This window comes from Callithrix jacchus, chromosome 14 (genome assembly GCF_049354715.1).
Source record: "Callithrix jacchus isolate 240 chromosome 14, calJac240_pri, whole genome shotgun sequence".
NCBI lineage: Eukaryota > Metazoa > Chordata > Mammalia > Primates > Cebidae > Callithrix > Callithrix jacchus.
In genome coordinates, this window is record NC_133515.1 from 7,408,412 (window position 1) to 7,436,028 (window position 27,617).

A 27,617-nucleotide genomic window follows, 5' to 3' on the forward strand; every position below is an offset into this window, starting at 1 on the left:
ATGGCCCTAATCTATTCATAAGGGATCCACTAAGATGTTCCAAACACCTCCCATTAGGCCCCACCTCCCAATAGTGCTGCAGTGGGAATTAGCTTTAGTATGAGTTTTGGTGGGGACCAATCATATCCAAACCATGGCAATGCCCTAATCATGAAAGGCACTGGGCTAAAGTTAAAGGCCCATTCTATATGAATCTACCAAAACCATTAAGATCAGACTAGATCTTAATGTTAGTAGATCTAACACTAGTTTGAGAGCTGAAAGAGGGAATGGAGGAAGGCTAATTATAGCAGAAAGCTACTCTAGGTGAGTATATTAGTCTGTTTTCAGAGTTCCACATGGCTGGGGAGGTCTCAGAATCATGGTGGGAGGCCAAAGGAACTTCTTGCATGTCAGTGGGAAGAGAAAAATGAGAGAAGATACAAAAGCGGAAACCCCTGATAAAACCATCAGATCTCATGAGACTTAGTCACTACCAAGAGAACAGCATGAGGAAACCACCACCATGATTCAAATTATCTTCCCCTGGGTCCCTCCTACAGTAGGTGAGAATTATGGGAGCACAATTAGAGATGAGATTTGGGTGGGGATCCAGAGCAAAACCGTGTTAGTGAGCTTCCAAGTGTAGTTCTGAGCCTCCTGGCTGTCACGAGAGGAAGAGACATTCTATTCGTAACTTAGTTTTCATTGTCTTTAAAAAAAAGAAGCTACCAACCCATCAAAAGGTGCACAGTTCCATAGCCCTAAACTCCAAAATGTTTGTAGGGCATTTGAATCAGGACTTATGACAACATAATGGTGTCTTGAATAGATGCTTTTAGAACACAGAGATAATCTTTAAATGATCATTATTACATTCATATTTTATGAAACCCTTTGGCATAAAATATTGTAAACCTGTTCTCCGTTACAGCATTTCTACTTGAGTAAGAAAATCTTAGTATAAACTTAATTTTATTTTTTGAGACAGCCTCACTCTGTGGCCCAGGCTGGAGTGCAATGGAGCGATCTCAGCTCACTGCAGTCTCCACCTCCCAGGTTCAAGTAATTCTCCTGACTCAGCCTCCCGAGTAGCTGGGACTACAGGTGCCCACTGCTTTGCCCAGATGATTTTTATATTTATAGTAGAGACGGGATTTCACCATGTTGGTGAGGGTGGCCTCTAACTCCTGACCTTAGGAGAGCCTCCCTCGGCCTTCCAAAGTGCTGGGATTACAGGCGTGAGCCACTGTGTCTGGCCTTCGTATATAACTTTAGATGCAGCTGGTCAGTGTGTGTGTGTGCACACGTGTGTGTTTCCCACTCTGTGCCTCCCCACATGCCCTTGAACAACACTGAAGCAGAGACCCTTTTCTACTTCACTTCCTCAGGGGTTGTGTGCAGCACAATGGAAAGCAGCATGTGTCTGTAACTCCTCTCGGCTGTTATTCTCCAAGAACCTAAGCCTTGGATTAATATGGAAGAGAAAAAAAGCCCACTGCCCAGAGACTAGTCCATGTTCTCCATACTTTCCCATCTCCTGGTAATTAGGTGGGGTCATGTGACTTCTTTTGGCCAATGGGCTTTGAGTAGAAGGCATATGAATACATCAATATAATTGTGTGTATGTGTTGATGTAAAATGCAATGGCCTGTACATATGTTCTGCAACTTTTATTTTATTTTTGTTTATTTATTTATTTTTATTTTATATTATTTATTTTGAAGCAGAGTCTTGCTCTGTCGCCAGGCACCAGTGTGCAGTGGCCTGATCTCAGCTCACTGCAACCTCCGCTTCCCAGGTTCGAGCAATTCTCCTGCCTCAGCCTCCCAAGTAGTTGGGACTATAGGCGCACGCCACCACACCCAGATAATTTTTGTATTTTTAGTAGAGACATGGTTTCACCATGTTGGCCAGGATGGTCTTGATCTCTTGACCTTGTGATCCGCCCACCTCAGCCTCCCAAAGTGCTGGGATTACAGGCATGAGCCACTGCGCCCGACCTCTACAACTTTAAGAAAATACTTAATGTATCATGGAGACATTTGTATATTATTATAAAGAAGTTTGTCTTTTTATTTTAAACAGTTATTTCACGATACAAATACAGCATAATTTTAACTATGCCCTTCTTGTTAGATGCTTTCCATTATTTTGCAATGATAAAAACACTTCTGTGTGTTTTCTAGGAAATCTAGAAATGAAATTGCTTGGCAGAAAGGTATATACTTTTACAAATTTAAAAAATCATTCTTTTAAACATATTCCATTGAATTCAGTTGTTTTTTACCTAGGATTTTTACAATTATATTAATCAGTGAGAATGTTCTAATTCTTCTAATGTTAAATTCTTTCTCTCTTTCCTCTCTCTTCTTCACTCCTCAAGAAGGGGAAACAGTGATATAATTGGATGAGATTACAGGGTGATGATGGTGCCAAATTTATGAGCTATAAACCCTCGTGTGACCCTCTCTTTGGTACTTCGCTCTTTCTCAGGGAGAAAGGAGGACAGACAAACTGCTGGTCTCTTATTATGGACAGACCCTCTAGTTTCTCTTCCTCCTGCATAAGCAGTGTTACGCATTCAACCTCGTAGTCTTGACAAGGAGTTTATCGAAAGATCTGAGTTTAGAAGGGAGAAAGGCTCCAGACTAGTGCCCAAGTCCTGTGCCAACATAGCCAGGTCACCCTGTACTAGAGTTAGAATCACTTAAAGTAAGGAAATTCCTTATCACCTTCTGCCATTGTCTATTGCGCTACTCATCTTCAGGAACTGCAGAAGGACGATGGCCATGCCAAGGCAAGACTGAGTCAATTCCTGATATCATTCCCATAAGATTAAAATATCATCCTAAGACTATTGCCTTTGCTAGGTTTTAGTATCAATATCTATTTTGAAAAATGATTTCAATTTCCAAATGTTTGAGAGTTTTTATTTATATAAAATATTGTTGTCCAGTTCTTCTTAATTTGTTGTTGGGATATATTAGTAGCCTACAAGTCATCCAGCTCATTTTTAAAATAATGCCACATTACAAAGCCAATGGTTAACAGGAAGTGTGTGAGAGAAGGGTAATTTTTTTTTTTTTTTGAGACACAGTCTCACTGTGTCACCCAGGCTGGAGTGCAACGGCGCAATGCCGGCTCACTGGAACCTCTGCCTCCTGGGTTCAAGTGTTTCTCCTGCCTCATCATCTCAAGTAGCTGGGATTATAAGCACCTACCATCATGTGCAGCTAATTTTTATATTTTTGTAGAGATGGAATTTCACCATGTTGGCCAGGCTGGTCTTGAACTCCTGACCTCAGGGATCCACCCACCTTGGCTTCCCAAAGTGCTGGGATTACAGACATGAGTCACCGTGCCCGGCCAGAGAGAGTAATTTAAAAACAGACCTGCTTAATGCCATTTAAAATTGAAATACGTTCCATTAAAAACCCATTTAAATATTTAAATACATTGAAGATTTCATTGTGTCATTAATATCCAGCGCTAAATGAACACTGTGACTGAGATGACAGAAATTTCCTTTTGGAGAAAACTGAAGCCAACAGTTGATCAACACAGCATATAGTTAACAGGGCAGGGTGTGGAGTCAGGCTGCCTAGGTTCAAATTCCAGAACCACTAGCTGAGTGGCCTTGGAGAAGTAGCTTAATATTCTGTCTCAGTTTACTTATCTAGAAAACGGAGATAATTATGATGTCTCCCTCATGGAGCTTTTCTAAGTATTAAATGACGTAACATATTTAAAGTGCTTAGAACATGGTCTGACATTCAATACATTCTAGCTATGATTAAGTGTTAATTCATTCTGGTAAAAGTGAACACTTTGCCAAGGGTAGAAAACAAGCTCTGTTCCTCATGAAATATGTTAGATTGAGAGCCGCAATCCTGCATTCACTCTTCCAAGCAACTCAGGAACATCTGAATGCTGAACTCAGGAACATCGCAGCACAGACAAACCTCTGTTTGATCTCCATCTCCCTCTGTTCCCACCCATTTCCCCCAAAGCTGTCCCTAATGGTCAAAACTCCCTTCACTGCAAGAGCTAACAAAGGTTCAGCAGGAACTGCTTCCTGATTTAGCTGCCTCACTCCCTCAATTCCTCCTTCCTCTTCAGAGGCAGTGCCTCTGTTTTAATTCCATCTCAGGTTCTTTCTCACACATATATACAATTCCCTTGAGTTAACATTCTCCATTTCCTCTGGTTCTAGTTTTTGCAGTGGGCTTAGGAAAATTGCTTTCCTTCCTTCATTTTCTTATCACCCTCCCTCCCCTGCCAAACATTCTGATCATGGCCATAAGCCCAAGCTGTGGCAGTGATAGACTTGTATGAAGAAAAGGAAAACCCATTCAACCTGAAAAGTAAACAGCACAAAGGTCAAATAACAATGAAAAGCTTGTCAAAGTTTGTACATGATTGCCAAGAGTGTGGTAACAGCAAGCAATGCTTTGAGACTGGACAGGTGGAGAGAAGTTATTAGGGCTGCAGTATCCATGGTAAGGCTTTGGGGAGAGAGAGAAGAGCTAGACCTGACCCTGAAGGGACTATGGTTCCCAAACGGTGGCAAGCTGGGTGGCCTGAGCAAAGGCATCTGCTCAGAGTCAAGGACCAGGCAGGTCTCTCTGGGATGGGGGTCTGTGTTGGAGGCAATGAGCAAGAAGTCTGAAAGTAAAATCTGAGCCCTGAATGGTAAAGTCCAGAGGTTTGACATCAAGGATGGCAGTGATTTGATCAATGTCAACTATTGAAGTTGAAGGAAAGATACAAATTATCTGTAAAAATGTAAATTCAAAATAAATGTGTCAAAAGTTCAGTATAATAGTATATCATCACTGTGCTAAAGGTTTTCTTATTTCAAATAACTCAATAAACAAAAATGAGGAAAACCATTCTGTAACTAGCTAAACTGAAGTCCATATCAACTATATAATACTTCAAAATGACCTTAAACTTCTCCTCACTTATCATTCTACAATTTAAGTAAGCAACGTTTAACATTTTCATCAGAATGTATGCTTATAGGCACATAAACATCAAAGACAGGGACAGATAGATCATCTTGGTGACTTGCGTGTATGTGGCAGGTGTCCCAGGGAAAGGAGCAGGCATGGGGTGAAGGTGGGAACAGGAGTGCCTGGCATGACCATGTGAGGCAGGGCATTTGGCCATGTGTTGCTGTGTGCTCTATCTCACCCCCGTGACCCAGGAATATTAGTGTGGCTGGGTGTGGACAGCAAGGATTAATACGTCATTGTCAAACGTGGGTGAAGCTGGTGTACTACTCCCTTCTGAACAGTCTTCAGTACTATCAAGCTTTTGTTTGTTTCTTGGTGGTGTGGATGGAAGGTTTCATTTGCAGGGCCAAACACATGATCTGATAACTTCCAGGAATGATTCGTGATATGGAATCATATCTTTCAGTACTTTTAAAATGATAGAGGCATTAAAAGAATGCAGGGGATATAAATCCCGGTGGATGAAGCAGACTTTTATTTTGGGGACAGAATTACTCAGTTCTAACATTAACTATGTTTTATTAGATCTTTGACTGAAAAACTTGCAAATGATCTTGTCAGTTCTTCAATTTTAAAATCTAAAATCATTCAGTATCCCAATGCCCTAAAAATAACACTTAGTGTGGGATCTTTTATTAAGATTTTTAAAGATGCTTTTCATAAGCAAAATTTAATTTCCTAGTGACTGGAGAAAAACGAATATATTTAGAGGCTTTTGCTTACTTAATAAGGTAACAGGGAAACAAAGGTTAAAAACAAAGCTGAATGGAGAAAATAATGCCTATAGGAAGAGTCATGTCGACACGTAAGTATATTCCTGGCAGCTGCAGCCCCTGCCTCCACAAGTGCAAAATTGCAGCTAGCTATCCCTCTCTCTCGTTTGCCTCAGCTCCGCCCACGTCCAATGTCTGAGCTACAACGAACTGCCCCACCTCTTTTAAAGCTTCTTTCCCTGAACTGCGCGAGGCAGAGAGCATTGCCTCCCAGTGCTGAGGTGAAAATTAAAACTACGCAGGGGTCCATGCTCTGCACCTTGAAAAGTATGAACAGAAGTTCGTTTGTAGTGTTCCCTGCAGTCTCCTGGCTTCTCTTCTGCCTCTGCCTCCTTTCTCCTTCATCTACTAGCACCCTGGCTTTCTACTCCGGCTCATCGGTGTATTTATTTGTTAATTCACTCATTCATATTCTCTGCTGTTTTTAATTTTCCCACTGACAGTAGGCGCAGGGGGCAAGGCCATCCGCTCTGTCTCTCTAGCGTGGCCTCTACTTGGAGGTCGGGAGCGAAGGTCGTCCCGGCCAGGGTGGTCCTGGACCCCAGCTTTCCGTACCTGACTCACGGACGACCTCAGCGCCCCGCCTCCTCGGCCCGGCGTTCCCCAGCCAGCACCCCCAACTGAGGGCGCTGTGGGCGGGGCCGGCTTTGTGGGCGGGGCCGGCTCGGGAGGTGCGCTGTGATTGGCCGTGTCCGGGAAACCGCGGAGACGCCGTCGTCAACCAGCCGCGCTGCGAAACAAAGGCGCGGGTCACAGAGACCTCGAACTGCTGGAATCCTTCGCCCCCGGCCGGCAACCTTCGCCCGCCGGAATCGCTGCCTTATCCACCAGCGGGATGCTTACCTTGCCCGCCCTCTCGGGTCAGGCGGGCCCGGGAGGATGGGAGGGTAGTTCCTGAGCGGGAGCCGCCTCGTCTTCTACCCGACATATTGCCTAGTAAGTGTGGGAGCGATCCCTGCCGCGCCAGAGCCGCCGAGGTGCCCAGCCTTCCAACAAGCCGCCTAGGAAAGTGTTGGAAGGATGCCATCTCCGAACTGGACTACATGCCCACTTTACAGACGCAGAAACAGTACCAGGAAGGCTCGGTGACTTGCTCTGGCACACTTAACCGTCCGCTAACCGGGTCAAGTCTAGGGTCAAGGTATTGACTTCTACTCTAGAGCTCTTTCCATCGCACCTCACCCCAGCCCACGCCCAGCTGCTTTGGTGGAGAAGCGGGTTTCCTAGTTTCTGTCTATGCCATAGGCCAGCAGTTTAAGATGAAGAAGTCCACCTGGGCTTTGGAGGGAACACAGGAACCAGAAGAAACACATTTTCTGTACATAATGATAAATATGTATAGCCTAAAAGCCAAAGCTATCTGCTTGCAATAAAGCTCCCCACAACTTTCTGTCCTGGAAAGGCCTCTGGCTCCCTCCTATTCCACACTTACATGGTTTCACAATCACATCACTATCTCTCACCCTTCTTTTATGGGAATAACACTTAATAGGTCGGTTTAGTTTCTATTTGGCAGAGCTTTCCCTTTCATTTTATTGGATGCTCCCCCTTTCTTCTCGGCAATGACCTTTTCCCCCCAAAGCACTCCAAGTAGTCTCGAATTTCTCTTCTTGACTATTTTCTCAACCGTAGGACAGTCCATTTCAATATCCTTGTCTCTGTCCACATTGTTTGAGCCAATGATCACAACCAAGCCTTGTCTCTTAAGGGCAGAAAAAAATGGGGGGAGATTTAAGGTTTTCTGGGGAACAGTTGCATCAGGATGCATCATGAAGCTTTGTCCCAGTTTCCTTTCTTCCTGGAACAATCATCGTTCACAAATTCACTTAAATCACAAGAGATATCCATCTTGCCCAGACTTCTTTTTCAGAAACTAACAGGGATATAGGAAATTTAAGGTGTTGATAATAAAGTAGCTAGAAGCTTACTGAATGTCTAAACTGGATTAATGGACTCTAAACCCAGCACTGTCCCTGAACCTCCGAGCACGTACGACCTTTTCTTTAAGGGCATGACGACTTCACAAGACTGTAGCCCAGGGCAGCCCGGGAGCAAACGCTTCAGGTAGCTGAGGCCCTGGGACTGTTACCAGCTTAACCTTTCTATTTTCCCCAAAGTTTTGCCTGCTCATATCTTCAGCTTAGACTTTCACTTCCTTGTTTTTCCTTTTACGCTTCCTTCTTCTTCTAAGGAAACACTTTCCTATTTCCTCAAACTCTGTATGGTTCTTGGAATGGCCTTTAAAACTTAAGGCAATGCTGGCCCGGCCTGGTGGCTCACGTCTGTAATCTCAGCACTTTGGGAGGCCAAGGCAGGAGGATCACCTGAGGTCAGGAGTTCGAGAACAGCCTGGCCAACATGGTGAACCCCATCTCTACTAAAAATACAAATATTAGCTGAGCGTTGTGGCGCATGCCTGTGATCCCAGCTACTTGGGAGGCTGAGGCAGGAGAATTGCTTGAACCTGTGAGGTGGAGAGTGCAGTGAGCCAAGATCACGCCATTGCACTCCAGCCTGGGCAACAACAGAGTGAGATTCTGCATCAAAAAAAAAAAAAAGAAACAAAAAAAAAAAACTGAGGGTGCCGGGTGTGGTGGCTCACCCCTGTAATCCCAGCACTTTGAGAGGCCGAGGCAGGTGGATCATGAGGTCAAGAGATCAAGACCATCCTGGCCAACATGGTGAAACCCCGTCTCTACTAAAAATATAAAAATTAGCTGGGCGTGATGGCACGCACCTGTAGTCCCAGCTACTTGGGAGGCTGAGGCAGGAGAATTGCTTGAACCTGGGAGGCAGAGGTTGAAGTGAGCCGAGATCGTGCCACTGCGCTCCAGCCTTGTGCCCGATGACAGAGCGAGACTGTCTCAAAAAAAGAAAAAAAAAAAAAAAGCTTAGGGCAGTGTTCAATTTGGGTATGTTGTTATGTTGTTTCCAACTTCCGGGTTCCTTGGTTCCCTAATTTATAATAACCTCAGCTGAGGAAACTCTGAATAACAGTAAATAAGTAAATAAATAAATAACATCGTTTTATCCAGAAAATAATATATCACCTTTATTTTTTTCTGAGATAGCATCTCAATCTGTGGCCCAGGTTGGAGTGCAGTGGCATGATCTTGGCTCATGGCAACCTCCGCCTCCTGGATTCAAGCAATTCTCTTGCCTCAGCCTCGTGAGTAGCTGGGATTACAGGCACGTGCCACCATGCTCAGCTAATTTTGTATTTTTTAGTAGAGATGGGGTTTCTCCACTTTGGTCAGGCTGGTCTTGAATTCCGACCTCAGGTGATCCGCCCGCTTCGACCTCCCAAAGTGCTGGGATTACAGGCGTGAGTGGAACCATCTTTAAGTCTAGCTAGGACAAGCTTGAAGTGCCCAAGACCTTAGTGATGATATATCAAAGCAAAAGTTAGGGTTTTCCCAGGGAGGGGCTGCAGAAGGTTGCTAAGGAGTTCTGGGGAGGCTTAATGGTGGAGGCAGCATTTGAAATAAGCCTTGCAGGCTAGGAGTCCGAACAGGAGAGCCATCTGGGACCAGCATGGAGGTGGGAAAGCAGGTGAGCTACTGGGGTGTTTCAGTGGGGAGAAGGGGGTTACTTTGTTAGGTCCCTGCTCTCAGCAGGCTTCCTTGCTCTGACAGAATAGTTCCTATCCCACTTGAGTGGAACAATTCCTTCTTTGGGAGACAGCTTTTCTCCCTTTCCCCCTTTACTTCCTTTTTTTTTTTTTTTTCCCCCCTGGTTGCTTTCATTTCAGACGATACAAATATTCTCAGGCTACAAAACCCTGGAGGTAAGATCTGAATCAGACTGAACCATTCAGGTTCTTAGATCCAGTAGAGCCAATTCCCACTCCCCCACCCCCACTTTTTAAAATTAATTTTTAAAAAAGACATGAGTGCAAAAGGGACTGGAGCATGCACCTTAGCAATGCTGGAGAATTTTTGATTTTCTTTTGTTTGAGATCAAAAACGTGTCCCTTTAGCTTAAAAACAACACCTGTGACTATTCTGAACTCCTCCGTAAGCTTCCAAAATCTACTTTACAAAATCTTATTAGGGCAGTTTATGTAAAAGTGCTCCCTTTTAAACCTAGTACTCCCTTCAGCAAGAATATTGTAGGAGGTGTTTCAGGGAAGAGCAAAATTACTGAAATGATGAAATAGTTAAAAAAAAATTTCTTCTGAGCTTCCCTTTCTGGTTTCTTGGAACAACCGACCAAATTTAAAAGATTTTCAGCCAGTCTTTGTGGACAGATCCTCAAAAGAAAGTTGAAGCATTATTAGTCTGCCCTTGTTTTCATGTTCTGTGATTCTAAACTTTCTAGCTCAGTATGATTGGAGGCTTGTGGATAAAAAAGTGCTTGGGATGAAAGTGGGTCTATGAAAGAAAATACAATGACTAAGGAACCATGACTTTTAGATCATTTATTTGTACATAGCTGTTTCCTATATATAAAATGCTTATCTACGCATAACTCGTACATCAGCACAGCTGTTCCTTGAATAGCCATGGCAGTTAGGGTGTGCAGGTGGTATCACTATCCTAGAGAAGTGGAATCACCTTAATGTGGCAGAATGGGTTTATACTGAGTTTTGATTCTAAACTTTTCCACTCCTACGTGATGCTCTCCAAATAATATTGTAACATTCTCATCAAATTGAGCCTTTGTAGAAAGAAGGCCAGATCTTCACCAATAATAGTAATTTATATACCTTTATAATTCAACATATGTGGACAATACAAATTCACATAAACCTTGAAATGGAAATTATCTTAATTTTTTTAAGACAAGGTCTCACTCTGTTGCCCAGGCTGGAGTGCAGTGGTGCGATTAGAGCTCACTGCAACCTTGAACTCCTGGGCTCAAGCAGTCTTCCTGCTTCAGCCTCTTGAGTAGCTGGGACTACAGTGGCACCACACCTGGCTAATTAAAAAAAGCAATTAGTAGAGATGAGTTCTCCACTATGTTGCTCGGGGGAGTCTTGAACCCCTGGACTCAAGTGGTCTTCCCAACGTGCTGAGATTACAGGCACGAGCCACTGCACCCAGCCTCATTATCTTTAAAAGCTTGAGAGTGATAAGCCAAGAAGCTTATTGAGTCTGAGCTTTGAGAATAAAGATGAGCATTCTGATGAGGACCTGGGGCCCTACGAGAATGCAGTCCTACTGGAAAGCAGATTGGCTTGTGCTGTAAGACCTGGCTGGAGGAGGTTAATTGTAAGGATAGCAGAGTGGTTGGTTAAGAAGTGACTTTGACTCCTGCTTTTCTCACTTACTGGCTGTGGCAGAACCTGTGAGCAAGTTCTTTAAATCCTCAAAGCTTCCGATTCTTCAAATATAAGTGGTGTTAATAATGAGTAACTGATATGGTTATGAAGAAGCTGTGAGCTAGAGCGTATAAAAGGTCCAACAAATGGAGGTTGCTGCATTGCTTCTATTACACTAAAGATCACAAAACGCAGATCCTGAAGCTGAATGGCCTGCTTTAGAATCTCAACTCCAGAACTAACTAGTTGTGAGATTGTGGACAAGTTAATTAACCCCTCTCTGTATCGGTTTCCTCATCTGTAAAATGAAACTAAAAGGAGTACCTGCCTCCTAAGGTTATTATAAGGATTAAATGTAAATTGCACATAACTTGATGTTAAATAAGTGCTTGCTAATGATACTTCTAACTTCTTTGTATAAAACCTCCCCGACTTGGTCCAACTGAATTTTGTGTTTGACTGAATTTTCATGTCATGACAGTGAAACTTTTAGGAAATACAGTTGAAGTTTTAGAAATAGGGCAAGAACATGTTTTCATTGTTAAAAGTTTTACAATTCAGGGTATCAGTTTACATGCATTGAGAACTCTGGATATGGAAGTAAGCAGAACTTTCTACACTTCCTCCAGGTCACCTGCCCAGTTGTGGTGAGCGGGTTAAGATTGCATTATAGTTTCGCTCCATGCTTTCCTCTTGCATACACTAGCTATATTTAGGCAGGTCTAGATAAGCTTAATATGTTGCATATGGCCTTGGGTCCAGCTGATCCCAGAACAGATGGCTACATGGGCCACAATGCTTAAGTCCAATTGTAGAGCAAAGTCCCAGATAATAAAACATTGAGAAAGTGGATACATGTATTCCAGCTGGGCTGAGCTGTGCTCTGGTTCCCAGCTGCCACCAGCTCCCAATTAACCACTACACCTGTTCGACAGGTAAAACCTGTCAGGGTTTTATCCTTCTCATCCTCATTGGGAGCAATGAGGTGTGATTGTAATTGGACTATAGATGTGTGGTGAAGGTTCTGGGGTGTTTATTTTTTTCCAAAATGGAAAAGCTTTGTAGTTTTCTGATTATGGAAATAAATCCTGGCTGGGTGTGGTAGCTCATGCCTGCAATCCCAGCATTTTGGGAGGCCAAGGTGGGCGGATCACGAGGGCAGGAGTTCAAGACCAGCCTGACCAACCTGGTGAAACCCTGTCTCTACTAAAAATACGAAAAATTAGCCAGGCATGGTGGCACACTTCTGTAATCCCAGCCACTCATGAGGCTGAGGCAGGAGAATCACTTGAACCTGGGAGGCAGAGGTTGCCATGAGCCAAGATCATGCCACTGTACTTACCCCTGGGTAACAGAGCAAGACTCTGTCTCAAGAAAAAAAAAGTAAATCCCATTTTAGAAATATTCAAGTAATGCAAAAATTTCAACAATATAAATTTCAACAATACAGAAAAAACTACTCTAAACCTGTTGTGGTATATCTTTCTAGATATTTTCATGTGTATATATACATTTGAATACTGAACTTTATGGATACCTCTTAGCAATTCATGTGACTATTATCTTTTCTACCAAATATCCATCTATAATTTTAACTGATAAATATAATTCCATTTTATGAGTGTACTGTAATTTATGTTAAGCCAATCCTCTGTTGGCGTTAGATTATTTCCAAGTTTTCAGGAAATCTGAGTTTACAATTGCCTTTACAGGAGTTTACTGTGACTTAGATCTTGATCCAGAGATGGAGAAATCAGGCTCATCTTCTACCATCTCTAAGCAGCAGCTGCAGAGGAAAGAGGGATGGAGTAACACCAAAACGGACTTGGCTGAGCAGAGGCTCATTTCATCTGAGACATGGCTTCAACTGCATGGGCTTAAGAGCAACAAATTGACCTTGAAACAGATTTTGTCACAGATTGGATTCCCACATTGTGAAGGTACAGTACTCACAAATAACCAGCATGCTGCCATTTAGCCTTTGAGGTGGCTGCCTCAGTTTTGAAGGCCCCTCAAAAACCACAGGTCTCTGAGCTTGCTTTGATCTTACATCCCTATCAGTAGAAAATGCACGTATGCCCCCAATATATGTGTATTATGTAGACATGCAATTGTCAGTCCATGTATTAAATAATGCTTAATTTCATCCTTTCATTTTTACTTTTAAAATGGACAGATGAAACTGTATGTATTTATCATGCACAGCATGATGCTTTGAAGAATATATATGTAAATGGCTGTATCTAGCTAATTAACAAATGGACTGCCTCATATCGTCATTTTTTGTGGTGAGAACACTTAGTCTGTGTTTTTCAAGAATGCAATCTATCATCATTAACTATGATCACCATACTATACAATAGATCTCTTGAATGATCTCTTGAATAAATGTCCTAGATGTAATGATATATCCTTTGACTAATATCTACCCAACTTCCACCGCCACAACCACCCCAGCCTCTGATAAGCATTTCGATGAGATAAACTTAAAAATTCCACATGAGTGAGATTATGTGGTGTTTGTCTTTCTGTGCCTTGGTTATTTTATTTAATATAATGCCCTTCAGGTTCATTCATATAGCAAATGACAGGATTTCTTTCCCTTTTATGGCTGAATAATATTTAATTGTGTATATGTACTATGTTTTCTTTATCTAGTCATCTATTGTTGGGCACTTAGGTTGATTTAGTATCTTGGTTATTGTAAATGGTGCTGCACTAAACAAGAGAGTGCAGATATCTCTTCAATGTATTGATTTTATTTCTTTTGGATATATATCCAGTAGTGGGATTGCTGGATCAGAACCTCCATACTGCGTTCCATAATAGCCATACTAATTTACATTCCCATCAATGTTGTGTATGGATATCCTTTTCTCCATATCCTTGCCAGCATTTATCTTTCTGATATTAACCATTCTGACAGGAGCAAAATGATATCTCATTGTGGCTTTGATTTGCATTTCCCTGATAATCAGTGATAGTGAGCATTTTTTCATATACCTGTTAGCCATTTTATATGTTTTATTTTGAGAAATGTCTATTCAGGGCTTTTGCCCATTTAAAAATCAGGTTTTTTGTTTCTGTTGAGTGGTTTGAGTTCCTTTAATATTTTGCATGTTAACCTCTTATCAGATCTGTAGTTTGCAAATATTTTCTTCCATTCTGTAAGTTGTGTCTTTACTCTTTTGATTTTTTTTTCCTTTGCTGTAGAGAAGCTTTTTAGTTTGATGTAATCTCATTTGTTTATTTTTGCTTTTGTTGCCTGTACTTTTGAGGTCAGATACAAAAAAATCATTGCCCAGATCAGTGTCATGGATCTTTTCCCTTTTTCTTCCAGTAGTTTCATATTTTCGGGTGCTACAATTAAGTCTGTAATTCATTTAGAGTTGATTTTTGTTTATGGTGGAGATAAGGGTCTAATTTTATTATTCTGCCCATGGTTATATAGTTTTCTCAATCCCTTGTTTTGAAGAGATTTTCCTTTCCCCATTGTGTGTTTTTGTCAAAAATCTGTTGAATGTAAATATATGTATTTATTTTTGACTCCCTATTCTATTCCATTGATCTATGTATCTGTTTTTATGCCAGTGTCATGCTGTTTTGATTACTATAGTTTTGTAGTATATTTTGAAGCCAGGTAGTATGATGCCTTCAGGTTTGTTCTTTTTGCTCAAGATTGCTTTGGATATTCTGGCTTTCTTTGTGGTTCTATACAAATGTAAGGATTGTTTTTTCTATTTCTGTGAAGAATGTTATTGGTATTTTGATAGGGGTTACATTACATCTGTAGAGCACTTTGGGTAGTATGGACATTTTCAACAGTATTCATCTTTCCAATCCATGAACAAGGGATATCTTTAAATTTGTGTTTTATTCAATTTCTTTCAGCTATGTTTTATAGTTTTCCTTGAAGATATATTTCACCTCCTTAGTTAAATTTATTCCTAGGTACTTTATTTATTTGTTTTTGGTAACTATAGTAAATGAAATGGTTTTCTTTTTGTCTTTTTTGGATAATTTGCTGTTAGTATGTATATCACTGCTGATTTTTGTTGTTAATTTTGTAGTCTGCAACTTTACTGAATTTGCCAATTAATTCTAACAGGTTTTTAGTGGAGTCTTAGGATTTTCCCTGTATAAGATTGTGTCGTCTGCTAATAGGGACGATTTTACTTCTTCCTTTCCAATTTAGATGCTTTTAATTTCTTTCTGCTGCCTGATTGTTTTGGCTAGAACCTCTAGTACTGTAGCAAATAGAAGTGGTGAAAGTGGGCATCCTTTTCTTCTTCCAGATGTTAGAGGAAAATCTTTCAACTTTCCTGTCGTTCAGTATGTTAGCTGTGGGTTTGTCATATATGGCCTTTAATGTATTGAGGCACATTTCTTCTATACATAATTTGTTGAGAGTTTTTATTATGAAAAGATATTAAGTTTTATCAAATGTTTATTCTGTATCTATTGAAATGATCATATCATTTTTTGTTCTTCATTCTGTTTATATGGTGCATCACATTTACTGATTTGCATATGTTGAACCATCCTTGCATTTCTGGGATGAAACCCATTGATGATGGTGAATGATCTTTTTAATGTGTCATTGAATTTGGTTTGCTAATATGCTGCTGAACATTTTTGCATTTATGTTCATCAGGGGTATTGGCCTGTAAGTTTTTTTCTTTTGTTGTGACCTTGCATGGTTTTGACACTGGGGTAATGTCGCCTCAGAGAATGGGTTTGGAAATATTCTCTCCTCTTCAATATTTTGGGAAGAATTTGAGAAGAATTGGTGTTAGTTCTCTGTTAAATGTTTGGTAGAATTCAGCAATGAAGTCATTAGGTCCTGGGCTTTTCTTTGCTGGGAGAGTTTTTTTTTTTTTTGAGACAGAGTCTTACTCTGTCACCCAGGATGGAGTGCAATGGGGTGATCTCAGCTCACTGCAACTTCTGCCTTCCAGGTTCAAGTAATTCTCCTGCCTCAGCCTCCTGAGTAGCTGGGACTACAGATGTGTGCCACCATGCCTTGCTAATTTTTGTATTTTTGTTAGAGAAGATTTCACCATGTTGGCTAGACAGGTCTCAAACTCCTAATCTCAGGTGATCCACCTGCCTTGGCTTCCCAAAGTGCTGGGATTACAGGCATGAACCACTGCGCACAGCCGGGAGATTTTTTATTACTGATTCCATCTTCTTACTCATTATTGGTTTGTTCAGATTTTGGATTTCTTCATAATTCAACCTTGGTAAAATGTATGTGTCCAGGAATTTATTCATTTCTATTAGGTTATCTAATTTGTTAAGGTAGAGTTGTTCACAGCAGTCTCTTATGATTCTTGGTATTTCTGTGGCATCAGTTGTAATTTCTCCTTTTTTATCTATGATTTTATTTGAGTCTTCTCTCTTCTTTTCTTAGTCTAGCTATAGGTTTGTCTATTTTGTTTATCATTTCAAGGGACTAACTTTGCTTTATTGATATTTTTATGTATTTGTATTCTCTGTTTCTGCTCTGATATCTATTATTTCTTCCTTCTACTAGTTTATGTTGTTATGTTATGTTGTTTGTTTTGTTGCACTTCCTTGAGGTGCAACATTAGGTTGTTTGAGAGAGAGATTTTTTGAGGTAGATGTTTAATTGCTATAAACTTTCCTCTTAGACTGCTTTTGCTCTATCCCATCAGTTTTGTTTTGTTGTGAGACGAATATTTATTCATCTCAATAAATATTTTAATTTAATTTGATTAATAAATTTCTTTACTTCAATAGATTTGGGGATTCAAGTGGTTTTTGGTTATATGGATGAATTGTAGAGTGGTGAAGTCGGAGATTTCAGTACACCTATAATCCAAGTAGTGCACATTGTACCCAACATGTAGTTTTTTATTCCTCACCTGACCTTGCCAAATTCTGAATATCCAAATTCCAGTATACTACTCCCTTTGTATACTTTGCATACCCATCGCTTAGCTCTCACTTATAAGTAGAACATATGGTATTTGGTTTTCCATTCCTGAGTTGCTACACTTAGAATAATGGCGTGCAGCTCCATCCAAGTTGTTGCAAAACAGATTATTTTATTCTTTTTTATAGCTGAGTAATATTCTATGGTGTGTATATGCCACATTTTCTTTATCCACTCATTGGTTGATGGGCACTTAGATTGGCTCTATATCTTTGCAATTGTGAATTATGCTGTGAGAAATACATGTGTAGGTGTCCTTTAAAGATAATGACATCTTTTCCTTTGGGTAGATACTCACCAGTTCAGTAGTGGGATTGATGGATAAAATGTAGATAAAGGTCTACATTTTGTTCTTTAACAAATCTCCATACTGTTTTCCACAGAGGTGGTACTATTTTACATTCCCATGTATCAGCATTCTTTTTTAATCCCTCCCTTCTTTCCTTTCTTTTCTTTTCTTTTGTTCTTTTTTCTTTTCCTTCCTTCCTCTTTCTTTTTCTCTTTCTCTCGTTCTTTCCTTCCTTTCTTTTTTCTTTCCTTCCTTTCTTATCACATTTATGCCAACATCTATTTTTTTTTACTTTCTATTAATGGTCATTCTGGCTGGGGTAAGGTGGTGTACCATCATGGGTTTAATTTGCATTTCCCCAGCGATTAGTGATGTTGAACGCTTTTTCATAGTTTGTTGGCCATTTGTATATCTTCCTTTAGAAATATCTATTCACATCATTTGCCCATGAAATATTTTACCTTTTAATTTATTCATAGACCTTTTGGTTGTTTAGGTGCATGTTGTTTAATTTCAATGTATTTGTTAATTTTCCAAAGTTCTTCCTGGTGCTGATTTCCAGTTTTATACCATTGTGGTCTGAAAAGATACTTGATATGATTTCTGTCTTCTCAAATTTGGTAAGACTTGTTTTGTGACCTAACATATGAGCTATTCTAGATAATGTTATGTGTGCAGTTGAGAAGAATGCGTATTCTGCAGCTGTTGGGTAGAATGTTCTGTATATGTCTGTTAGGCCTATTTGGTTTAAATCTAAAGTTTTCTGGTTGATTTTCTCTCTGGATGATCTGTCCATGTGAAAGGGAAATGCCGAAGTCCCCTACTATTACTATACTATTGTTGTATTGTAGTCTATCTCTTCCTTCAGCTCTATTTTTATTTTCATAATTATTAATTAGATTGGATGCATATGTTTCAAATTTTTATAACCTCTTGATGAATTGAACCCTTTATCACTATATAATAACCTTTTTTGTCTCTTTTTACAGTGTTTGACTTAAAATATATTTTATCTGATATAAACATAGCTACCCCTGTTCTCCCTTGGCTTCCATTTGTAAGGAATATCTGCTTTTATCCTGTCATTTTCAGTCTGTATGTCCTTACAGGTGAAGTGAGTCTCTTGTAGGCAGCATATAGGTGGATCTTGTTTCTTTATACAGCCACTCTATGTATTTTGATTGAAAATTTAATCCATTTATGTTAAGGTAATTATTGATAAGAACTTACTGCTGCCATTTTGTTAATTGTTTTCTAGTTGTTTAGCAGATCCTTTTTTGTTTCTTACTCTTTCTTTGTGATTAAGTGATTTTTCTCTAGTAGTGTGTTTTAATTACTTGCTTTTTATTTTTAGTGTATCTTTTACAGGTTTCTGCTCTGTGATTACTACAAGGCTGACAAAAACCATCTTATAAGAAGTTATTTTAAGCTGATAACAAGTTTACTTTGATCACAAAAACTCTCTAAACTTTTAACTCTATCCCCCCATTTTGAATCTATTTTGAATTTTTGATATTACGATTTATATATTTTTCCATTGCACATCCCTTAACAAATTATTTTGGTTATTATTAATAGTTTTGTCCTATAACCTTTATGCTAATGATATAAGTAATTGAAAAACCACCATTGCAGTATTAGAATATTCAGGATTTGTGTACCTAGTGAGTTTTATACTTTCAGATGTTTTTGTGTTACTTATTAGTGTCCTTTTCTTTCAGCTTGAGGAATTCCCTTTAGCATTTCTTATAAGGCAGGTCGGGAAGTAATGAACTGCCTCCATTTTTTTTTTATCTTTGAAAGTCTTTATCTCCCCTTCATTTGGGAAGGATAGCTTTGCTGTGTAGAGAATTCTTGATTGGCAGGTTTTTTTTTTTTTTTTACTTGAGATCTTTGAATATATGATTCCATTCTCTCCTGGCCTGTGAGATTTCTGCTGAGAAGCTGGGCATATTGGAACTTCCTTATATGTTATTAGCTTCTTTTCTTTTCCTGATTTCACCTTCCTTTCTTTGTCTTTGATATTTGACAGTTTGATTATAATATCTTTTGGGGTAGTCTTATTTGGATTGAGTTGGAGGATTAGAGACCTTTGACCTTTCTGTAACCAAATATTTATATCTTTCTCCAGGTTTGGAAAGTTTGCTGCTATTATTTCTTTAATCTTTCTACCCCTTTATCATTCTCTACTCTCTCTTGAACATTTGCTATTTTGATGTTATCCCATAAGTCCCATAGCTTTCTTCATTCCCTGTCTTAAAAAAATTTTTTTTTCCTGCTCTGTATATTTTCAAAATAACCTCTCCTCAACTTCCAGATTCTTTCTTCTCCTTGTTCAGTTCAGCTATTGATGCTCTCTCTCTATTGCATTTTTCTTTGTATTCAGTTATTTTTCAGCTCCCCAATTACTGTTTTGTTATTATCATGCCAATCTCTGTTATATTTTTTATTCTGGTAACTTACGGTTTTCCTCATTTTTTTTGAACTGTTTCTCTGTATTTTCTTGAAGTTTGTTGAGCTTCCTTAATGCAGCTACTTTGAAAATGTTGTCAGCAGTGCATACATCTCCATATTTTTAGGGTCAGTCACTGGCACCTTACTATGTCCATTTGGTGATGTCATGTTTCCTTGATTGTTCTTGATCCTTGTGGTTGTACATCAATGTCTGCATTAAAGAACTAGGTACTTATTCCAGTCTGTGCTGTCTGGCTTTGTCTGGGAATATCCTTCATTAGTAAGCCTGTCCAGAGATTCCGGGCAAGTCATCCGGTGTGGTCCCTAAGCATGTTACCACTACAGACATTGTTGCACTAGGGGGTGTCCTAAGCCCAGGACCACCATGATGACTGGCACAGTGCTAGGTTGGAATCTTATGACCACCAAGGCTGAGACAGCACTGGGCTGGATTCTTATGGTGGGTGTGGCTGATACAGCATTGGGGCACACCCAAAGTTCATGGCCACTGAGGCTAGTGCAGCACCGAGGCATGACTGAAGCCCATGGCAGCTGAGGCCTGCCTGTCACTGTGGGTTATTTTTAGCTCGTGGCCACTGTAGTCAGCCAGTGGTGATATGGGCTAGAGCTTGCATCTGTCTCACAGCAGCTATGGGTTTCTATTTGGCACCGGGGTAGGTCTACAGGCTTAGTCCACGAGTAATGGCCTGCAGTCAAAGGCCATGTGGATCTGCCTGGTGCTTGATTTTACTGTGTCAAGTCCTGTATTGGGGTCCAAGGTAAAGTCCTATTCTTTCTTCCCTGTTTTTACCAAGGTGATGGTATTTTTCTATATTGTGCTACCTGGGGTTCAGGGAGGGGTGATGCAGGTAAGTTAAAACTATCCTTTATACTCTCATATTATGCTGTAACCAGGTACTGTGATCTGTCACCTGGTTTTCTTAGCTCTTGTGAAAGTATTTTTGTGTGTAGACAGTTGTTCAAATTGATGTTTCTGTTGGGGACAATCATTGGAAAGTCCTATTTTGCCATCTTGCTCTGCTGTCATCTCTGTTCTATTTTTAAAGACAAAATAAAAAATAAATAGAAGTTATTTGTATGTACTGACACCCCAGCCAATGTCTTGTTTATCTCTTGGGATGTGCAAGTCCTTTTTGGAGGCCACAGATTAAGACAATAGCTGCGTGTAGTTTCAGGGAAAATGTACGGTTTTCCTACTGTGGCGTGCTTTGTGTCATGGTCTGTTTTGGCCGGAATCTTGGTTCTTAACTCCCAGCAGTGCTGCCCACCACAGAAAGCATGAAAACATGTGAGGGGATATACAACACATAAATATTTTCGCATGATGTATTGATCCAGAGTACTGAGTATCTTACAATGTGCGAGATAGCCTATTCAGCAGGAACTGCCCTTTCCAACATGTTAGTAACATTGTCTCTGAGGAGTACTCCTTCAGTCAGGGAAATTTCTATTACTAGGATTTTACTCAGTATTCTGAATTAGTCAATTAATTAAACAAATATTTATTGAGCATTCATTAATACCACTTTTTAACCAGATTATTTACCAATTCCTTGCCAGTTTTGTTCCATTCTGGTACAAAGGAAGATTTAAGGGATGTGGTTGCTGTAGATTGATTTGGAGGCCCATTCGAAAAGCAAGGCCTTGTTCTTCAAGACTCAGCCTGTGCTTTTTACGCACACATCCTTTCACATGGGCTGCAGCCCTGTGCTATCTAAATACCTTTTGAGTAGGGTCTTCCAGAGTCAGGGCCTGTGGGATTCCTATACAAGGAAAAATACTAGAAGGAGTTTTATCCCATATTTCAAATAAACCTAATTTTCATGAATATTAATGAAAATGCCAATTTCTTACATTTTGTTAAGATTATTTTCATCTAGGTTCATGACAGATATTGCTCTGTAACTTTCTTTTCTTGTAATATCCTTGTCAGGTTTCAGCATCAAGATTATGCTGAACTCAAAATGACTTGGAAGTGTTCCTCCTCCTCCTCTGTGCTCTGTTGGTATTTGTACATGATTGATATTTCTTTCTTTAAATGTTTGATACAACTGACAAGTGAAATTTATCTGGGCCTAGAGTTTTGTTTGTGGGAAAAGATTGATAACAATTTTAATTTTTTTAATGAACAGAGGGCTAATCAGATATTTTGTTTCATAATGCCAATTTGTTAAATTATTTTTCAAGGAATTTCCTCAACATTTTCTAATATGCACACACCAACAGTATTTTCCTCAGCACTATTTTCTAATACGTCGGCAAAATATTGATCATATTATATCCTTAAAAGCCTTGTAATGCCTGTAGGAGCTATAGTGATGTCACTTCTTTCATTCCTGATATTGATAATTTGTGTTTCTTCTCGATAAGTCTTGTTAGGAGTATGTAATTACTATTTCCAAAGAAACAAATTTTTGGTTTGTTGGTTTTTAAAATACTTTGTCTTCTATTTCATTGATATGATTTAATCATTACTATTTATTTCTGCTTACTTTGAGCTTGATTCTTTTTAAGATAGAAATTTAAGTAATTATTTTTAAACCTTTCTTATTTTCTAATAGAATCATTTAGAATTATAAGTATTCCTCTAAGCATTGTTTTAGCTGAATGCCACAAATCTCAATTCGTAGTGTTTCACTATTAATATTATTGCTTTAAAGTTTTCCCTTGTAATTTTTTTCTTGAATATACTTTTAAAAATGTGTTGTTTAATTTCCGGTTATTTTAGAACTTTTAAAAGTAGCAGGTTTTGTTGGATTTTTAATTTAATTACATTGAAGTCACAGAATATAGTCTGTAAGATTTTGATCTTTTGAAATATACTCAGATTTGTTGATGGCCAGAATCTATCTACCTTGGCAAACACTGCATGCACGTTTGAAAAGAGTGTACATTCCACGGTTGTTAGGTAGTATTCATAAATGTTAATTAGATCAATATGGTTGAAAGTCTTGGGAGAAAAATTCTATAGTGCTTTTTTTGTCTACTGGATTTGTTAATTTCTCCCTTAGTTCTGTAAGTTTTGTTCATGTATTTTTAAGTTCTGAATGCATACACATTTAGGATTGGTATGTTTTTCTAAGGACTTGACAAATTTTAATAATTTTAATGTGTTATATTTATCTCAAGTAATAGTCATTATTTTGATTTTTACTTTGATATTAATATAGCCACTGTAGCTTTCTTATTTTTAAATTCTACATGTATATGTGTTTATAATCATTGTTAAATATTTATAGTCTATATATTAAAGAGTGCTTCTCATAGCCAGCATATAGTTGGATTTTGTGTTTTTAATGAAGTTGCATATATTTTCAAATTAATTAAATCAGTTAATTAAATCAGGTAGTGTCTTTATCCATTTGTGTTGCTATAAAGGCATGCCTGAAGCTGGGTAATTTATAAAGAAAAGAGGTTTATTTGGCTGACAGTTCTACAAGAAGCATGGCACCAGCATCTGCATCTGGTGAGGGCCTCAGGAAGCTTTCATTCATGAGAGAAGGCAAAGGGGAGCTGGCGTGGGCAGATCACATGTCAAGAGAGAAGGCAAAAGAGAGAATGGAAGAAGGACCAGGTTCTTTTCAACAACCAATATTCTTCCTTCCTGTAGGATTTAAGGTTTCAATTGATGTTATTTCCTGAATAATTTATTTTAAGTATTTCTTACAGTGCAGGTCTGCTGGTGACAACTTTTTTCTATTTTTGTTTATCTGAAGTTATCTTTATTTCACCTTCACATTTATTTATTTACTCATTCATTCATTTATCCATTTGTACATCCATACTTTATATTCTGAAATAATTGTAAAGTGTAGAGAGATCCCATGTACCTTTCACCCAGTTTTTCCAGTGTTCCTAATTTATAAAATGATAGTATACTATCAAGATGAGGAATTTAGCACTTACACAATGTGTTTGCAAGTCTATATAATTGTATAACTTGTGTAGATTTCTGTAACACCACTACAATCAAAAGACAGAACTATTTATCACCATAAAAATCTCACTATGCTGCCTTGTCCTGTGTTTTCTTCTAAATGTTTCATAATTTTACATTTAACCTGTGATCTATTTTGAGTTGGTTTCTGTATAAGGTTCACATTTTTTGTAATCCCAGCACTTTGAGAGGCTGAGGTGGGAGGATTTCTTAAGCCCAGGGAATCGAGGCTGCAGTGAGCTATGATCACACCACTTCACTCAAGTCTAGGTGAGTGAGACTCTATCTCTTAAAAACACACACACACACACACACACAAGCAAACGGTTCATTTTTTTTTTTTTTTTTTTTTTTTTTTACTATTGGTGTTCAGTTGCTCCTGCACATTTTACTTAAACGACTACTTTTGTACTTTCAATTGCTTTTGGATTTTTGTTAGAAGTTGGTTGTGCCTATGTTTCCAGATTCTCTCTTTTTGTTGTATTCATCTGTGTTTCTCTGTCAATATCACACAGTCTTAATTACTATAACTATAGAATATCTTGAAATTGGGCAGACTGAGTCCTCCTACCTTACTTTTTTCAAAATTGTTTTAGCTACTCTAGTTCGTTTGCCTTTCCAAATAAATTTTAGATTAACTGTGGTTAATGTCTACAAAAATATTGCTATGATATTGATTGGAGTTGCATTAAATCTGTGTATTAATTAAAGGAGAATTGACATTGTTAATATGCTAACAAAAATGCTGAGTCTTTCAGTTCATGAATATGGAATATCTTTCCATTTATTTACATATTATTTGATTTCTTTCATCAGCTGTCTTATAATTTTCAGTATATGAGTCCTACACGTTTCATTAGATTTACATGTAAGTATTTTATTTTTTAGCAGTTGTAAATGGAATTGTGTCTTAAATTTTGGTTTTCACATGTTCATTCCTGATATATAGAAATATGATTGACTTTTATATGTTAACCTTCTATCCTGTGATCTTGCCAAACTCACCTATTTCTTCTAACAAGGTTTTTTTTCCTTTTTCTTTTTCTTTCTTTTTTTTTGTGGATTCCAGAAGATTTCTTCATAGGCTATTGTGTCACCTGCAAAAACGAAAAGTTTTATTTCTTTCTGATCTATTTGTCTTGTGTTTCCTTTTGCCTTGTTATGCTGGCTAGAACTTCCAGCACTATGTTGAATAGCAATGGTAAAAGTGGATGTCCTTGCACTGAAAGCTTTCAGTCATTCACCAATAAGTATGATATTAACTGTAGGTTTTCTATAGATTTTTAAAAATTATATTGGAGAAGGTTCCTGATATTCTTAGTAATCTGGTAATTTTTATTAATGGGTGTTGAATTTTGTCAGTTTTTCTGTATCAATTGATAGCATCCTGGGATATTTCTTTGTTAGCCTGTTACTTTAATGGATTATATTGATTTTTTAAATTCAACCTTACATCCCTGGACTAAATAAGAGCATGTTCAAGAGGTCTTTTTATATTATACATTGCAGAATTTGATTTGCTAATATTGTGTTAAGGATTTTTGCATCTATATTCTTGAAGGATATTGGCCTATAGTTTTCTTTTTTAAATAATGGTTTTGGTATGACAATAAGACTAGCTTTATAAAATGAGTTGGGAGATACTCCTTCCTCTTCTGTTCTCTAGAAGACGTTTTGTAGAATTATTATTATTTTTTGTTTCTTGTTGAGATAACAGGAACCAATGTAGAATTAATATTAATTATTCTTTAAATGTTTGGTAAAATTCTCCAGTGAACTCATTCAAGCCTGGAAATTGCTTTTTGAAGTTTTAAATCACAAATTTAATTTTCTTAGTAAGATATAGAATGAATAAAATTATTTTATATTGTGTGAGTTTGGTAGTTTGTTTTCTTAGGATTTAATTCATTTCATCTAAGTTGTCTAATTTGTGTGGAGTTGTTTATAGTATTCCCTTATTATTCTTTTGATGTCTACAGCATCTTTTGTGGTATTTCCCATTTTATTCCTGATATTTGTAATTTATACCTTCTCTCTTTTTATCTTTGTCAGGCTTGTTAGAGGTTTGTCAATTTATTGGTCTTTTAAAAAATACCAGGTTTTTGTTTGATTTTCTCTATTGTTTTCAATCTCATTGATTTCTATTTTGATCTTTATTTATTTATTTCTGCTTGTTTGGGTTAATTTTGCTTTTCTTTTTTCTGATTTCTTCAGTTGAAAGCTTAGATTATTGATTTGAGATTTTATGTTTTCTTATGTAACCATTTAGTGCTACAAATTTCCCTCTGGCCACTGCTTTAGCTGTGTCTCACAAATTTCTGTATGTTGTATTGCTATTTCCACTTACTTTAAAGTCTCATTTTTATCAAGACTTCCTCTTTGAGTTATGGAATTTTTAGATGCATATTGTTTAGTTTCTAAATATTTGTTAATTTTCTTGTTGTCTTTTTATTTTTGATTTCTAGTTTGTTTCCAACTTGGAGAGAGAACATACTTGTTTGGTTTCACTTCTCGTAAAATTTTTAGTATGTTTTATAGCCAAATATGTGCTTTGTTTTATACATGTTCCATAAATACTTGAAAAGAATGTGTATTCTGCTGTTGTATAGATCTTCCTATAAATGTCAGTTAGATCCTGTTCACTGATGGTGTTGAGTATCCTCACTGATTTTCTTCTTGTTCTATCAATTATTGAGAAAGCAGTATTGAAGTCTACAACTATAATTGTGGATTTATCTATTTCTTCTTTCAGTTCTTTGTTTTTTTTCTGCAAATCTTTTGTGGTTCTATTGGGTTTATATGTAAATGTGTATTGCAGTTTTATATACATATTTAGGATTGCTGTGTCTTTCTGGTGGATTGACACTTTTATCATTACATAATGTCCTGCTCTGTCCCCAGTAATATTCTTTGCTATGAAATTTATTTTTCTGATATAGCCAATCCTATTTTCTTTTTATTAATATTTTACAACCTATCTTTTCCCATCCTTTAACTTTTTAACTTATGTATGTAATTATATTTGAATAAAATTTCTTGTAGACAGTATATTGTTGAGTCTTTTTTTTAAACAAATTCTCTTTGCCAATCTCTATCTTTTACTTGGCATATTTAGACCATTTACAATTAATATGATTATTGATATGTTAGAGCTTATGGACCATTTTATTTTTTGTTTTCTTTTTCTCTGTTTTTGACTTGTCTGTTTTTTGCTTGCCTGCTTTTGGGTTACTTAAACACTTTTTAGAATTCTATTCTTATTTATCTATAATGTTTTCTATTGTGTATCATCATATGGCTTTTTTAGTGATTGTGCTAGGTATTACATTATAAATACATAAATTATCAAAATCTACTGATGTCAACATTTTACCAGTCTGAGTGATGAGCAAAAACGTTTTTTCATTTTATAGCCCTTTGCTCTTCCCATTTGTAATAAGCATTATTTTCTCTTCTTACATTGAGAATTACATTAGACTGTGCTAGAATTTTGGTTCAACCATCAAACATCATTGGCAAAATTCAAAAGGAGAAGGAGTGTCTATTTTATTTGCCCATAGTTTTGCTTACTGTGTTCTCCTTTCCTGATGCTGCAAGGTTCCTCCTTTTGTTATTTTCTTTTTGCTTAGAGAAGTTCTTTTGTTCTTTAAGAGTAGCTCTGCTAGCCACAGATTCTTTTATTTTCTTTATCTGAGAATGTCTTTATTTTTGCTTTATTCCTGAAGAAGAATTTCACCAGATACAAGATTTAGGGTTGATATTTCTTTTCTTTTAGCACTTAAAAATATTATGCCTTTTCCTTTTGCCTCCATGGTTTCTGTTAAGAAAATAACTGTCATTAGAATTGATTATCCCCTGTTGATAATGTCCTTTTAAGATTTTTTTCTTTGTCTTTCATTTTCAGGCGTTTGATTATGATGT

At 37.9% G+C, this 27,617-nt stretch overlaps 1 protein-coding gene across 1 annotated transcript in view; it reads left to right on the forward strand.

Moving 5' to 3' along the window:
* Positions 1 to 6,541: 6,541 nt before the first annotated feature.
* The window catches only part of VWA3B (von Willebrand factor A domain containing 3B), a 254,011-nt gene continuing 232,935 nt past the window's right edge, over positions 6,542 to 27,617 (forward strand). The window contains 2 exon segments of the mRNA XM_078348699.1: positions 6,542 to 6,709; positions 12,749 to 12,976. Coding sequence (XP_078204825.1) covers positions 12,781 to 12,976 — 196 coding nt within the window. The 5' untranslated portion in view covers positions 6,542 to 6,709; positions 12,749 to 12,780.